We start from the raw sequence: 12,563 nt of genomic DNA on the forward strand, positions 1-12,563 counted from the left end.
CACACTGTACCAACCCCTTCCTTCAGCTAACCCAGTACTGCCAGAAACACGAGTCGGCACCGTGGAGGCTGCCGGGCAGAGCCCTGCCCGCTGTTACTCACCAGCTGGATGGCTATCATTAATACCGTCTTCAAAGTGAACGTCCTATCACAAAGGTCAAATAAATCTTCCAAGCTAGGACCAAGGAGCTCTAGTACCATGGCGTTGTACTTTCCACACGGTCCGAAGTAATACACCTGGGGAAGCCCTTCAGCTGGAAGAATATGAAAAGAACTGAAATCAGTCAAAGGGACAAGGTTAATACTCTTCCTCCTGGGTGTAAATCTTTCACTGGGCAGAGCCTTTATTTTTACCTCTCAAATGTCCTTTCTGTTTGATCTTGCCCAGCAAGCAAATAAGTTTCAGCACATACTGTGCATGAACCGAAGGCCAAATCAGTGCAGGCTTTGCTCAGTTACACCCTTGAATAGACAAATGGATTTCAAAGCAATAACACGACCACATGAAAGCATCTAGCTTGGCAGTGTAAATGCCTGGACTTCACGTAACGAGACGCGGAGCTCCCTGCGTCGCACTAAACACCAGGCAGAGCACAACTCCAAATGTGGGCTGGCACCCGTCGGAGGAGTTAGAAAGATGATAGCCCTTGCAGAAAACGAGGCATGTTCGAAAAAGGGCTGCTTTTTCAACCAAGATAATACATAGTCATCGTTTTTCAGCACAACCTTACACAAAGCTTACTCTTATTATCCTCTCTAGAAAGGGAAAAAAATTTTCCTATACAAAAAGAGCAAAGATTTAAGTTTTGACACATCACCACGTAAAAATAAGTGATCACAGTCATTAAGCATATGTGCAGACGGTTTTGCGAAGTCGCACACAAAACTCTCGACACCCAAGTGGCCCGAGTCAGCGCCTCCCCTTCCACCGAGCAGCTCAGCGGCGGATTTCTCAGCCAGAGCAGGCAATATTTGTACTCAGCCGACAGTGGCTTTTTGCGCGGATTAGCTTTCCAAAAGGCACTAGAAAAGGGAAAAAAATCAGCCTTGGTGTCTGAGCACTCACTGAGCTGCACGGCGCTCCTTGAATTACCTTTTTAGTCCAAAAGAAAAGTCAAAGCAGCCCGTACAGGGAGGAATTCAGCACGGGGCTAACTGCACATTTCTCTAATCAGCATCTAGCACAGGCGCCCAGCGTCCCGGCATCAGTATCAAGCTGCGCAAAGTTTTTTTTTTGGGTAATATATTTCCAGTCTACATCTCATAAACAGTTCAAAAACACAATGGAAGGGGTTTTGTTTTGAAATACAGGGTTTTGTCCTATGTCAAAACAACGTCTTCGCTTTGACACACAAAGAGACGACATCCTGCTATTCAGCGTGAAGGCTCAGCGTGGGGAGCGCTACTGCATACACAGCCTTTGCTACGAAGTCACACTGAGGTCCGTAAATTATATAGCACAGGACCTCAAAGGAGAGGAAGTATAAATTTTACAGCATGTTTTGAGTAAACCCATAAACGCACTTATATTTCCATAAGAGATCAGTCTTAAAAATAGCAAAAAACCTCGCTAACTATCAGACACCAGAATTAAATTGCTTGTGTAACTGCAGGCTTTTGTATGCACTCCGCGGTGTGCTCAGGCAGCTTAGCCCCGCGCAGGTTGGGGCAGTGAAACAGGGAAACACGAAGGCTGGCGTGTGTCAGCGACATAATAACTTTAAGTCCTACTCCGGATTTAGGGAAGCCTCGTTAATCTGCCTGACGGCACTCCTCAATTTGCCAACAACACAATAAATGTGGTGCTGAGATTACCAAAGCTTAAATATTACAGAACTTATGCTCCCATGTATTACTCAAAGAGAACAAAATGCAGCTTGACAAAGATTACCGTAGGATGGTTTTAATCTCATTAACTCACGTGCTTGGGGAATCGTATTAGGTATCAGTCATCGGGACGCACTAATGAGGTATTGCAGAGTATTGCAGGAATTCCCAGTCTAACCGGAGTTTGACGTTTACCCAACCTGGCCTTGGGAGGCTACTGCTCCTGACAGAGTTAATGGTTTAGGAAGCATTAACAGCAACTAAGTCCTCTAAGAAACCAGGACGGTTTGATGCGGAAGCAATTCAGAAAGCAGAACAACGATGGGATGTGACCCAGGCAGCTCCAAAACATTTGCAAATATCCCCAAACCAACGCGAACGATAATTCAATGCTATCAGCTCAGTGCTGAAGGCCGGAATCATTGCAGTAGCTCTTGAAGTAACTCATGGTGAGCCACTGAGTTTTCAGTCAAATGTGATGAGGACTTACCTATGCTACCTCTGATACCAAGAATACCTCTAATTCAAATAGAGAATAGTAGAGAATACCTCTAATACCTCTAATTCAAAGAATAATAGAGAATAATAGAACAGAATAACACAATAGTCTATGGAAAGTTTAAAACTGAGACCATTATAAATTCAAGATACACACACATATATATATACGCACAGTGAGTACTTCTATCACAATTTCTACATAAGGATAACAGTCTTGAAAAGTGCAAATCAGGAAAGAAACCACTTGGATTAGGAGTGTGCTAATTAAGGAATAAGGGAGAATAAAATTGCAGAAAGGCTCTTAAGGAAGGCGAAGAATTCCACTCCCAGAGCAAGGGGAAAGGAGGGAATTTCCAGCCTCACTTGGTAGAGAGAGCGCATTGCAATTAAAATTCAATTCCTGCTGGACGCAAGAATCAGGAAGATAAATTGCAGCAAGACTCGAAAGATGGGAATTTCATGTAGGAAAGAAAGCAACACGACTATTTAGCGCTCTCCGGGGCCCTGACCCCTTAAGCCAGCTTTACCCACCCGGAGCCAGCCCTGAGCACCCCGAGAGCTTCCAGCACCACCACCCTCAGCTTTACACCTCCGGAAGGCTCCGCTCCAGGTGGGAGCTCCGCAAGGTGAAGCTGTAGCAAAGAACATTAAAAACAGCATCCTAAGTGCCAGCCTACAGAAGACGTTATTAGTTTCAAGCATATTTTTAGGGTTCGATTTTTCTCTGAGGGTTTTCAGCAGCAATGCCGCCAGCTCTGCAGTCAAGAGCTTACCTCTTGGCTTTGCTAGAAGAAAAACGCTGTAACGTTTATATCTCATTTGCAGACCCAGGCTGCATTCCTCACGCATCCTACACCCAAGGAATCGTCGCTGACAAGCCCTTCAGAGCCTTCAGCCCAAGCCTGGCTACTGAAATAAAGTTATGAGGGACACAGGGTAACGCACCCTTGGCTCCCTCAAACACAAGTCAGCATTTAGCGGCATTTTAGGAAGGGGTGAAGCTTGAAAGAGAAGTTGTAAGCTCAATGCAAATATTAAGGCTTGATGCCTGCAGGATCCAGATGATTTCAGGGTGCTTCTCTGCAAACTTGAGCTACAGGCATCTCTGGGCCCATTCATCTTATCAACAGGAAAAAGGGGCAGCCTAAGAAAATCTGCATAAAATTTTACGTAATCACAGCCCACCTGCATAATTCAGGGGGTAGCTTGGCTCTATTTCAGCAACAAGCAATGTGTCCTGGTCCCACTGTGTCCATTGCCACCGTGAACCACAGGAACTTCACAAATATCACCAGTAGATCTGTAAATACTTAAGAAGGACGCTGGCAACAAAAGAGATTGATTGAGGAAAAATTATCTTTTGTCTGGGCAGTCGAATTTGAGGTTTTTAATGGCAAGCAATTGTGTCAGCAGAGGACTGCAAAGGTCAAACAAAGCCAAGGTGCTGGGAAGCAATCTGTCCTAGATGAGGGGTTCTGGATTCAAAGAGCGCAGGATGAAAAGCCCTGGGCAGAGCAGAGGTCTCCTCATGAGCATTCAAAGGCACAACTCAACTCTTGAAATACAAGCCATGATCAGCTTAACGCAATTAACGCAGGAAATAACATCTAAACAAGGAATTTCTCCATGGCATTAAACACGACCAACATATTAAGGCAAGAAAATCCAGGCACAGCACGTGCACGTTCTCCTTGGGAGAATCACAGAATTAGAGAATGGTTTGGGTTGGAAGGGACCTTAAAGCCCACCCAGTGCCACCCCCTGCCCTGGGCAGGGACACCTCCCACCACACCACGTTGCTCCAAGCCCCGTCCAACCTGGCCTTGAACACCTCCAGGGACGGGGCAGCCACAGCTTCTCTGGCCAACCTGGCCCAGGGGCTCACCACCCTCACAGCCAAGAATTTCTTCCTCACATCTCATCAAATCTCCCCTCTTTCAGTTTAAAACCATCGCCCCTCATCCTACTGCTCCACTCCTATTGCAGTGGAGGCTGCTGCAAGCAGAAATCATCTGAATTTGCTGAACGGCTTCAGTCCTGCTGCTCAGTGATTTGGCTCAACTGTCTGTAAAAGGCCCTGCTCCACCCTTGCTCTCGCGGAAAGTTTGTCACCCCAATAAACACAGGCTGATCACTGCACTGGAATCCACAGGCAAATTCTGCTATTTCAGCAGTGCGATGCCTTGGAAAAAATTCAAGCTGAGCACAGCGAAAACCTAGCATAGCATTTCAGAGATTAAAGCATCGTGGCTGGAACGAGAGCAAATGCAGACATCAAAGCTGGAAACTCAGACTTTGCTTCCACCGCACTCCTGTGCAGCCACACGACTCTGGCCTCAGGTCTCCTGAGATGCTAAAACTCTAACTGCTCCTGTGGGCTGCCACCAAAAGGGACCGCCCCATCCTCAGTCCACCCGCACCCGTCCCACCGCCTCCCCGTGCTCACGTGGCTGAGCAATAAGTTGGATCAACCTGTAAAAAGCTTGGGGTTTGCCTGAGCTTGAACGCAGGAACGGGAACAGTAACAAACCACAGGACCATGGCTCCTGGGGAGAGCTTCATCTGCGTCGGGTCAACTCCAGGGAATCACACCTTCCAGCAAATCTCCATTTCAAGGTCAAGCACCTTGGCTGATCCAAGTGGTGCTGTCCTGCTGCCACATGCTTCACAGCATGACTAATGGCCCTAATAACCCGTCGGATGTCCAGCATACCCCAACAAGCCACGTTAGTCCAGGCATCAGATGTACGAGTCGTACAGACAGTCCAAAGCCATTTCCAGGACGGGTTATGAAATGGTGACTGGCAGAGAGATGCCAATCAAAGGTTATGCCCAAGGGAAATCTGATTTTACAGCAGCTGCCCCACATGGAAGGCACGGAAAGAGGAAACCATCTGCTGCGGCAGAGAATACGTACTGAATGCTCTGTAGATGAGCATCACGAGAGGCTATGAATAAACCTCGTGCAACAGCGAGCAGCCCAAAATACAGCCAAGAAGAGATGAGGCAGCAAGTGCAGGAAGCTACATGTGGCACCTACATCAGCAGAGGTGCCAAAGTCACGTCCCTGTACACCAAATCGCCCAGAGACAACCACAACTTCTGAAAACCAAACGATACCGGCAGCTTCTGAATCACCCATTTTTTTGGCTCCCAAGGGAAATTGGTTTCCACCGCCCTTAGATGTGGTGTGGCCAAATAAAGAGGAGCTGACGTCCTCAATTGCAAGGAGAATTACAGAAGAATTTCATAACCTCTCTTCATGCGGGCTTCAAACTGCTGAGGAGCCCCAAATTAGATACCTGAAGACAGAGGGAGGGGGGAGCAACCCAGTGTCAAGCAAACGGCGGAAGATCGATGCGGGAATGCACTCTATGCGAGCAGCCAGAACTGTTCTTCATAGAGATGGATGCAGAGACACGACAGCGGCAGGAGCGCACAGAAAGTTCTCAAGGATTTTAAAGCAGCGCTGATGAATGGGACGTAGATTGTCACCAAATTCTCATTCAGAGCAGAAAGTTTATTTTTACAAATCACAGAACACAAAATTACACGATAAACAGCATAAATAGCAACTGCGCGAGAGCTGAACATCTACAGCTAAAATTAAACATGTTCCAAACAAATTAAACAAATTGCTTTAGAGTAGTCAACCCATTTAAGCTGATTACGCTAATGAGGATCTACCCTTCTCTTAATTTTCAAATCGGAATAAAATCCTGGCTGAAACAGAAGCTTTGCTACCAGCGTCAACTGGGCCAGGATCTCATCTTTTAACCTCTTAAAACACACCCCGCGATGGTGGGTTTAAATCTACCCGAATACGTTGGTTAACAGGTACGTTCATGAACTGGAATGACAAAGTCTTGTTCTGACCTTCAGGTTTCCGAATAATCTGCTTCAAAAACAGAAAGAGGGGAGAAAAGTTAAGATAGGCTTCTTACTTGGAATGAAGTTAGCCTAAAGGTCTTTCAAATATTTGACTGCCTACGTTTCAGAGATGTCTCATTTCAAAGCTTTTCCGTACAGCCCTTCACCTTCAACCGTAACTGGCGGAGGCTGGGGAAGGACAGAGATTTTGAGTGATTGAGAACATTTTCTCTTGCTTGTTACAAGAGAACACCCAGCAGTTGAGACGCAAAGGAAAAAGGGCAGAAAACGCCGTTTCTGACTCCACTTACTTGCAGCTGCGCTGCAGGGAGAAAAGCGGGTGATGGCACAGGGTCTGCCACAATCTTGACCATCGTTCCAAGACTTTACAAACCTTCAACTGACACCAGATTAGGGAAACAACCTAAAAATAGTAAGCTGATCCAACAGGCACTGAAGAACGTCAACGTACAGAAGCGGGGCTCGAGCACCGCCGTGACTTGGGGGTGACTGCAGTCCGCAGGCAGGTAGGCACTGTGGCAGCTCCCGTCCCACCACACTGACGGAGAGCACAGAGATGACCAACCTGCTGGGGAATCGCGTGTGTTTTCAGCCCACCTTATGACTGGATAACTTCCTTGCCCTCCTGAGCTTCGATGCTCTGGTTTCAGAGCCCTTGATTTACCTTTAGTTTTCTCTCACTCATCTGAAGGGAGTGAAGAGCAACTAGACCTGTGCAGAGCATCTGGCAACATCCCATGGTCTCCTGCTGGCTTCTCCATGATCCTGCCTGGGGGGCAGCTGGGTTACCCTTGGCTTCGGCTCCTCTGGGAGAGGGGCACTCAGCAGAGCGTGGCTCAGCATGAACGGGTCCCAGCTGCTCCTCTGCCTTGCCCAAAGGCCAGCGAGGAAAGCAGCAGCGAGGGCTGCTGCAGGAGCCACCTCCTCAAACCTCGACTGACCATCGTGCTGGCTTTTTCTGCTCCCAGCCCCATTTATTCTAGATCTCTCCTCTGGAACTGCTCACCCTATTCCAGATGGCATCTCAGCAGCCCTTTCACAGCGTCATTATGAGCTCCTCTTATTCACGCTCCCCCCCCCGAAACATCCTCCTGCTCTGTTTGCTCCGACTGCTGCCAGACACTCAGCTCTCCGCTGCCAGCTTTTCACATCTTTTTTCCTGCTTCGGTTGGGCAGTGAATCACCTCCCTTCCAGCAAATGCTAAACGCTCCGGCGGGGCTGCCCAACAGGAGAAGCTGCAGCAGGACTTTGCGCCGGGGAGAAGGGTGCAGAGCCGCCGAGAGGGAGCAGAGGCAGAGCAAGGCGCTTCCCCTGCCCTTGGATGTGGAAGAGACACAGTTCAAACCCTCTCTGAACCCAAGCAGAACTTGGGAATAAAGCAAGGGAGAATGTCACAAGCTGGATCACTACCTTCTCCCCTGACGGTCGCAGAGCAAGCCCGGCTTTTAATGGGAAGAGATGACACTCAGCACACAACAGCCCAATAGTTGTGTGCGAGCCATGAGCAGACAGAGCTACTCTCATCTCCAACACGTTTGTTTCCACGCGGACTCCAAGACTCCAGCTTCACTCCATAAACGCTGCTTATTTTGTGCCTCTTCTCAGGATATGCAAGATGTATCGGATCCCTGCTGTGTTTTGAGTAGCTTGTTAATATTTGAATCTACAAAAAAAAGGTACGGGAAAAGGAACAGAAGAAAACCAGACATGGGAAGAACAGAAGGAAGAACATATTTGTTCTTGCTGCTGGTAAAAATCCAAGCGATTTGATTTTTACTTCAGTTGCAGAAAAACAATTTTCACGATCACTGTGTTATTAAGAGAGGGTGGTATTTCATTTTCCTTGAGTTCCACAAGCTGCTCTCCTGATAGCACGGCTTGACTCTATTGAACAGCTCTTCATACACGCAGAGAAAGCAGCAGTTTCAGAGAGGGCACCAAGAGGATTTTCACATTTGTATTCATAAGAATAAAAAAAGACTGGGAGGAGAATCAGCCCTAGCTGGAAAGGCTGAGCTGCAGGAAAACTTCCATAATCTAGACAACTTACCCACAAACACCCATTCCCGGTCAGTTTTTTAGCTGTAGCGAGTAAAGTACAGTCAAATCAAATTGTTTGAATTCTTGACAAAGACAAAAGAATAAAGCACAACACAATACATTGCTTTTTTTGGCAAGTTTCGGAGACTGAATTCACATTTCTAGGGCTCAAGGGAAACGACTGCACTCAAATCTCCACATTACTGTTGGATTTTATATCAAATCTCTTGTTCCAGTGATGATGGCAGTTGGCACGCAAGACATCATCTTAAGAGAAGGTTTCAGAAGAGTTATTTTAAACCACCCCAAAAAGTTCTAGCTTAAGTTCTAGATTAATTATCTACCTTTTCCCACATACCTGCAATACAAGGACCAGGGTGGAAGAAAATAGCAAAAGGTTTCATTTCACGTAATTATTCCTGCTTTGCTCCCTGGGCTTCTCTGTGCACTCAGCGGAGCCCGCGCTTTTGCTGAAAGGCATGAGAAGCTGCGGTGCTGCTGTTTTTTAAACTTTTTGAGGGTTAAGTGAGGGGTTACAGCAGCCTACTGAAGGCAACGGGATTTGCCCAAAAAGCGGGGTGGATCCAGCAAGGAAGACGTGGCCTCCTGCTACGCCACAGGTCACTGCGCTGGGTGAGTTTTGCCGGTCGGTGCAAAGCCAGATCACATCTGCGCTGGCCAACTTGGTTCTGATGGTTAATACCGAAGAGAAATTGTTTCCCGCCCAGTTTTCCTTCCTTTTCAGTGGGTCAGCTCTACCCGCTGAAAGGGAATTAAGCAGCAGGTTTTGACTGCTTCATTTTAACCAGGTAACTGAAGTTGAGACAATTATGGGTATGCTGTGTGACTGCTTTTTGTTTTTTTTCTTCGAGAACAAGTTATGCACATTAATTACATTACAGATACAATCTACAGGAAGCTTAAGAAAAATCAACCAGAGAACTTCTCAGGTGCCAGCGAGCGCTCAGCCGCACAGAGATTTACCTCCAGAAGCACTGCCAAGGAAGAGGCTACTTCTTGGCAGATGGAAAACGCTAAGAAAGCAGCAATAATAAAAGACTTCTGCTGAATTGCTCCTCTGCTGTCCAGAGAAACATTTGGATTTGATCACGCCATGTCCCGGGTGGCCCCTGCCCTTCATCAGCTCATCTCCACTGGAGACTGTCGGCTGGAGGCAGAGCTCTTACCGGCTCCCTGCCTCCTCCTGCCCACATGCCAAAAATCTACAGCATGAGTTAAGTGCTATAGCGAGTTCCTCTACAGCGCAAGTAAGTTTACGCTTACAGTGTGCAGGCCAGCTGCAAAATAGGGTGAAACCACCGCGGTGACAACGTGGAGGGAACTGGACAGCTTGAATTACAGCTCAGCTGCAACCCACAGCTCTGCACAGTGACCAGGGGTCATCCTAGCCAGGACGGCACAGCGACGCAAGGCAAAACTGGCACGTACAGGCAGCATTTGTCATGGATCCAAGGCATTTGGGTCTTGGATGACAGATCAGACTGGTCCCATTTAGCTGGATAAAGCAGACAACGCTATTGGACACGCAGCCCCTGCTTTGGGTGCTCAGGAGTAAGATGATGCTCGGCCACACTCAGGCAGCTGAAGCTGGCCAGTTTCTGCCTGCTGGACCACGGTGGGACAATCCGGGTGGCATTTCTGGCAGCACAACCACAGTCGCCACCCCCTAAATGTGCCGAGACCTCCTTGCAAAGCCGTGGGTGCAGCTCAGCCCCACAACACTCATACTGGGAGGGCAGCCCGACAGCAGGAATGCCTCGTGCTGCCATCAAAGCTGCTTTAGCATCAGCACAGGACCCAACATTAAAAAAGCCACGAGACTAATGCTATTGCAGGAGCAAATGGCAAACTAGCAAGTGATGGATGCTGAGAGTCAAAAACGCGTAAACTCTCCACAAGTCAAGAGATTGGCATTCATGAGCCCAGTAACTATTGTCGTTTCTGAGGGGCAAAAAGGATTTTTCAGATTAGTAGGAAAGTGTCACCCAGCCTGATGGAAAACCTCCCAGTCCCTCTTATCACAGAAGAACCTCCTGCAAAACAGAAGTTCAGAGGCGCTAAGTAAGACAGGACCTCCAGATATCATGTCTTTTGTTTCACCTTAAGATAGCTGAGTACCAGCAGGTAGGAATGGAGTTTTGAAGGAAAAACTGCCACTTTCAGAGAGAAAAATTATTACAAAACTGCAAGTCTCCACCTGGGGCAGAGCCTGCTGAAAAGTTCTTCTGGCACAGCTGGATCCATTACAGATTCAGGGGCAGAGCCTATGGCTTATCTTTTAGAGATGGGAGGAGGTTTGGGCATAGCAGGCAGGGCACAGCTCAGAAATGCAAACTCCATTTATCAGCCGGCGTGGGGGGCGGGCAGCCCTGTGTACCAGAACTTCACTTGCGTCAAAACCTCCCTGGCACAGCTCAAACGTCTCCCTCTTTAAGGTGAAAAGCACCTTAAAAGCCTTCAGCCTGCACAGGATGTTTTGGAAGCACAAACATACGAAACGGATCCCAGTAAATCCAGGCACCCACCTCCCAAAAAGGGAACCAGCTTTATTTGCATCGAGGCCGTACTCAACACCTGATGTATCAGCCCTCCAGAAAATGAATTGACTTTTATAGCTCTAGATCTCAATTAGTTTCTAGTGCAGTGTCCTGACAGCTTGAAAAATTGTCATAGAAGGGCTAGGAACGGGGGATAGGCAGAAGAGCAAGGCTAACCGGTTGCTACATCCTTATTAATTATCGCAGCCCTAACTACCAAACTGGGTTTTCCATTCAACTTAAATACGAATTCCAAAGTTTATCTCCAAAACATTGAGTATCTTCATCTCCTCACTCAAACAGCTGAGGCACTCCAAGTCCCACGCACAGCCTGGGCTGCTGGCGAGGGATCTCTGCTTGGGGTTTGGCAGAAGGCAGCAGAAGCAGCACGGAGACCTCCATTATGGGGGCTGGAACTAGATGATCTTTAAGGTCCCTTCCAACCCAAACCATTCTATGATTCTATGACCATTAAATGGCCCATCCCACTCCTCAAGCCCGGCTGGACGCATAGAGGGGTCGGGCCAGCGGCACATCACACAACTCGCTCTCAGCAGGTTGCCATCCACCAGCAGAGCCCGACGAGGTGCCGGGGGCGACTCAGCTGCAGATTCACAACTGCCACCATGGGGCACGTCAGGCATTGAGGAAAAGCATCTGCAGGAAAGGCGTTTTCCAGCTCCCCAGCACTCCATCGTTCCCCAGCGTCGCTGGGCAGCGATTCGGGATTACTGCAACGGATACCGGAAGCATGAGAGAGAGAGAAGCATGAGGACTTTTCAAAATATAAAAAGGAAGCTGCCCTAATCTCACATTCAAATATTAATGGCCTTGCTTTAAAAGCATCCGATACCTTCCAATTGACAAAGCCTAAATTTAGCCCAAGGAAGTCAAAACTTCTGACGTTAAAAGAGGTGCTGAAATATGCATACTCAGGAAGCCCTTCCGAACAAGGGAACTGCCACATTAAAAAAAAAAAAAAAAAAAAAAAGTATTTTTAGATAGTAAAATATTACTCCCCAGAGACCAACAGCAAGCCAGCTTTGAAAGCAGGCAGGCTGTGACTGGGTGTGTGACAGGAATCCACCACACTTTATTTTGCAATTCAAAAGCTCCGAAGTCAGAGATCCCTCCAGTTCAAAAGTTCGTTGGACTACCCCGACTTTATGACAAAGCTGCTGATCACCCTTCTTTATGTGTGCAGCTAAGTGTGAGGGACCTCCCCGTGTTGCACTTTTTGTTCAAAAAGGCCATTTTCAGAGGAAGGAACGCATGGCTCCTTGCTGAGGCACCACAAACCTTCACCAATGGCATGTATCTTGTATCTTAGCAAGATTTGAGAATGAAGGGAAAAGAGTTTTTCCTCGCTGTTACAAAATTAACCCAACAGCTTCAAACGAGCGCTAGGGTCTATCACAGGCATCTGGAGTTGGGAAATGACTAAACATGAGATGTGACTCAAAGGCGCAAGTTGCTTTCCATGCAAATAGATGTCAGCTTTTTATCACCTTGCAGGGGTAAGTCACTTATTAAATACTTAGAGTAACCAAACTCTTACATTCTAAAATATTTCCCAGTATTTGAAAGGAGGAGGCTGCAGCGCTCCTCCAGATCGTCGTAGGGTGACAGCTATGAACAAATGCTTCCACGCAACGAAGCGGGACACAAACGTGCTTCAGGCGATGGCCACGTGTCACTCCACGCCAGCACAAACCCACTTTGGGGCGCAGAGGGGCCGTCCCCCCC

The 12,563-nt window shown here is 47.7% G+C and overlaps 1 protein-coding gene across 4 annotated transcripts in view; it reads right to left on the minus strand.

Annotated features, from left to right (window-relative positions):
• Positions 1 to 12,563, minus strand: part of CSNK1G1 (casein kinase 1 gamma 1) — a 109,722-nt gene that overhangs the window by 31,299 nt on the left and 65,860 nt on the right. For all 4 annotated transcript variants that reach the window (XM_063345582.1, XM_063345584.1, XM_063345581.1 and 1 more), the window contains one exon: positions 102 to 253. In XM_063345582.1, coding sequence (XP_063201652.1) covers positions 102 to 253 — 152 coding nt within the window. The remainder of the gene's footprint in view (positions 1 to 101; positions 254 to 12,563) is intronic.

Source organism: Chroicocephalus ridibundus, chromosome 9, assembly GCF_963924245.1.
Source record: "Chroicocephalus ridibundus chromosome 9, bChrRid1.1, whole genome shotgun sequence".
Taxonomy (NCBI): domain Eukaryota; kingdom Metazoa; phylum Chordata; class Aves; order Charadriiformes; family Laridae; genus Chroicocephalus; species Chroicocephalus ridibundus.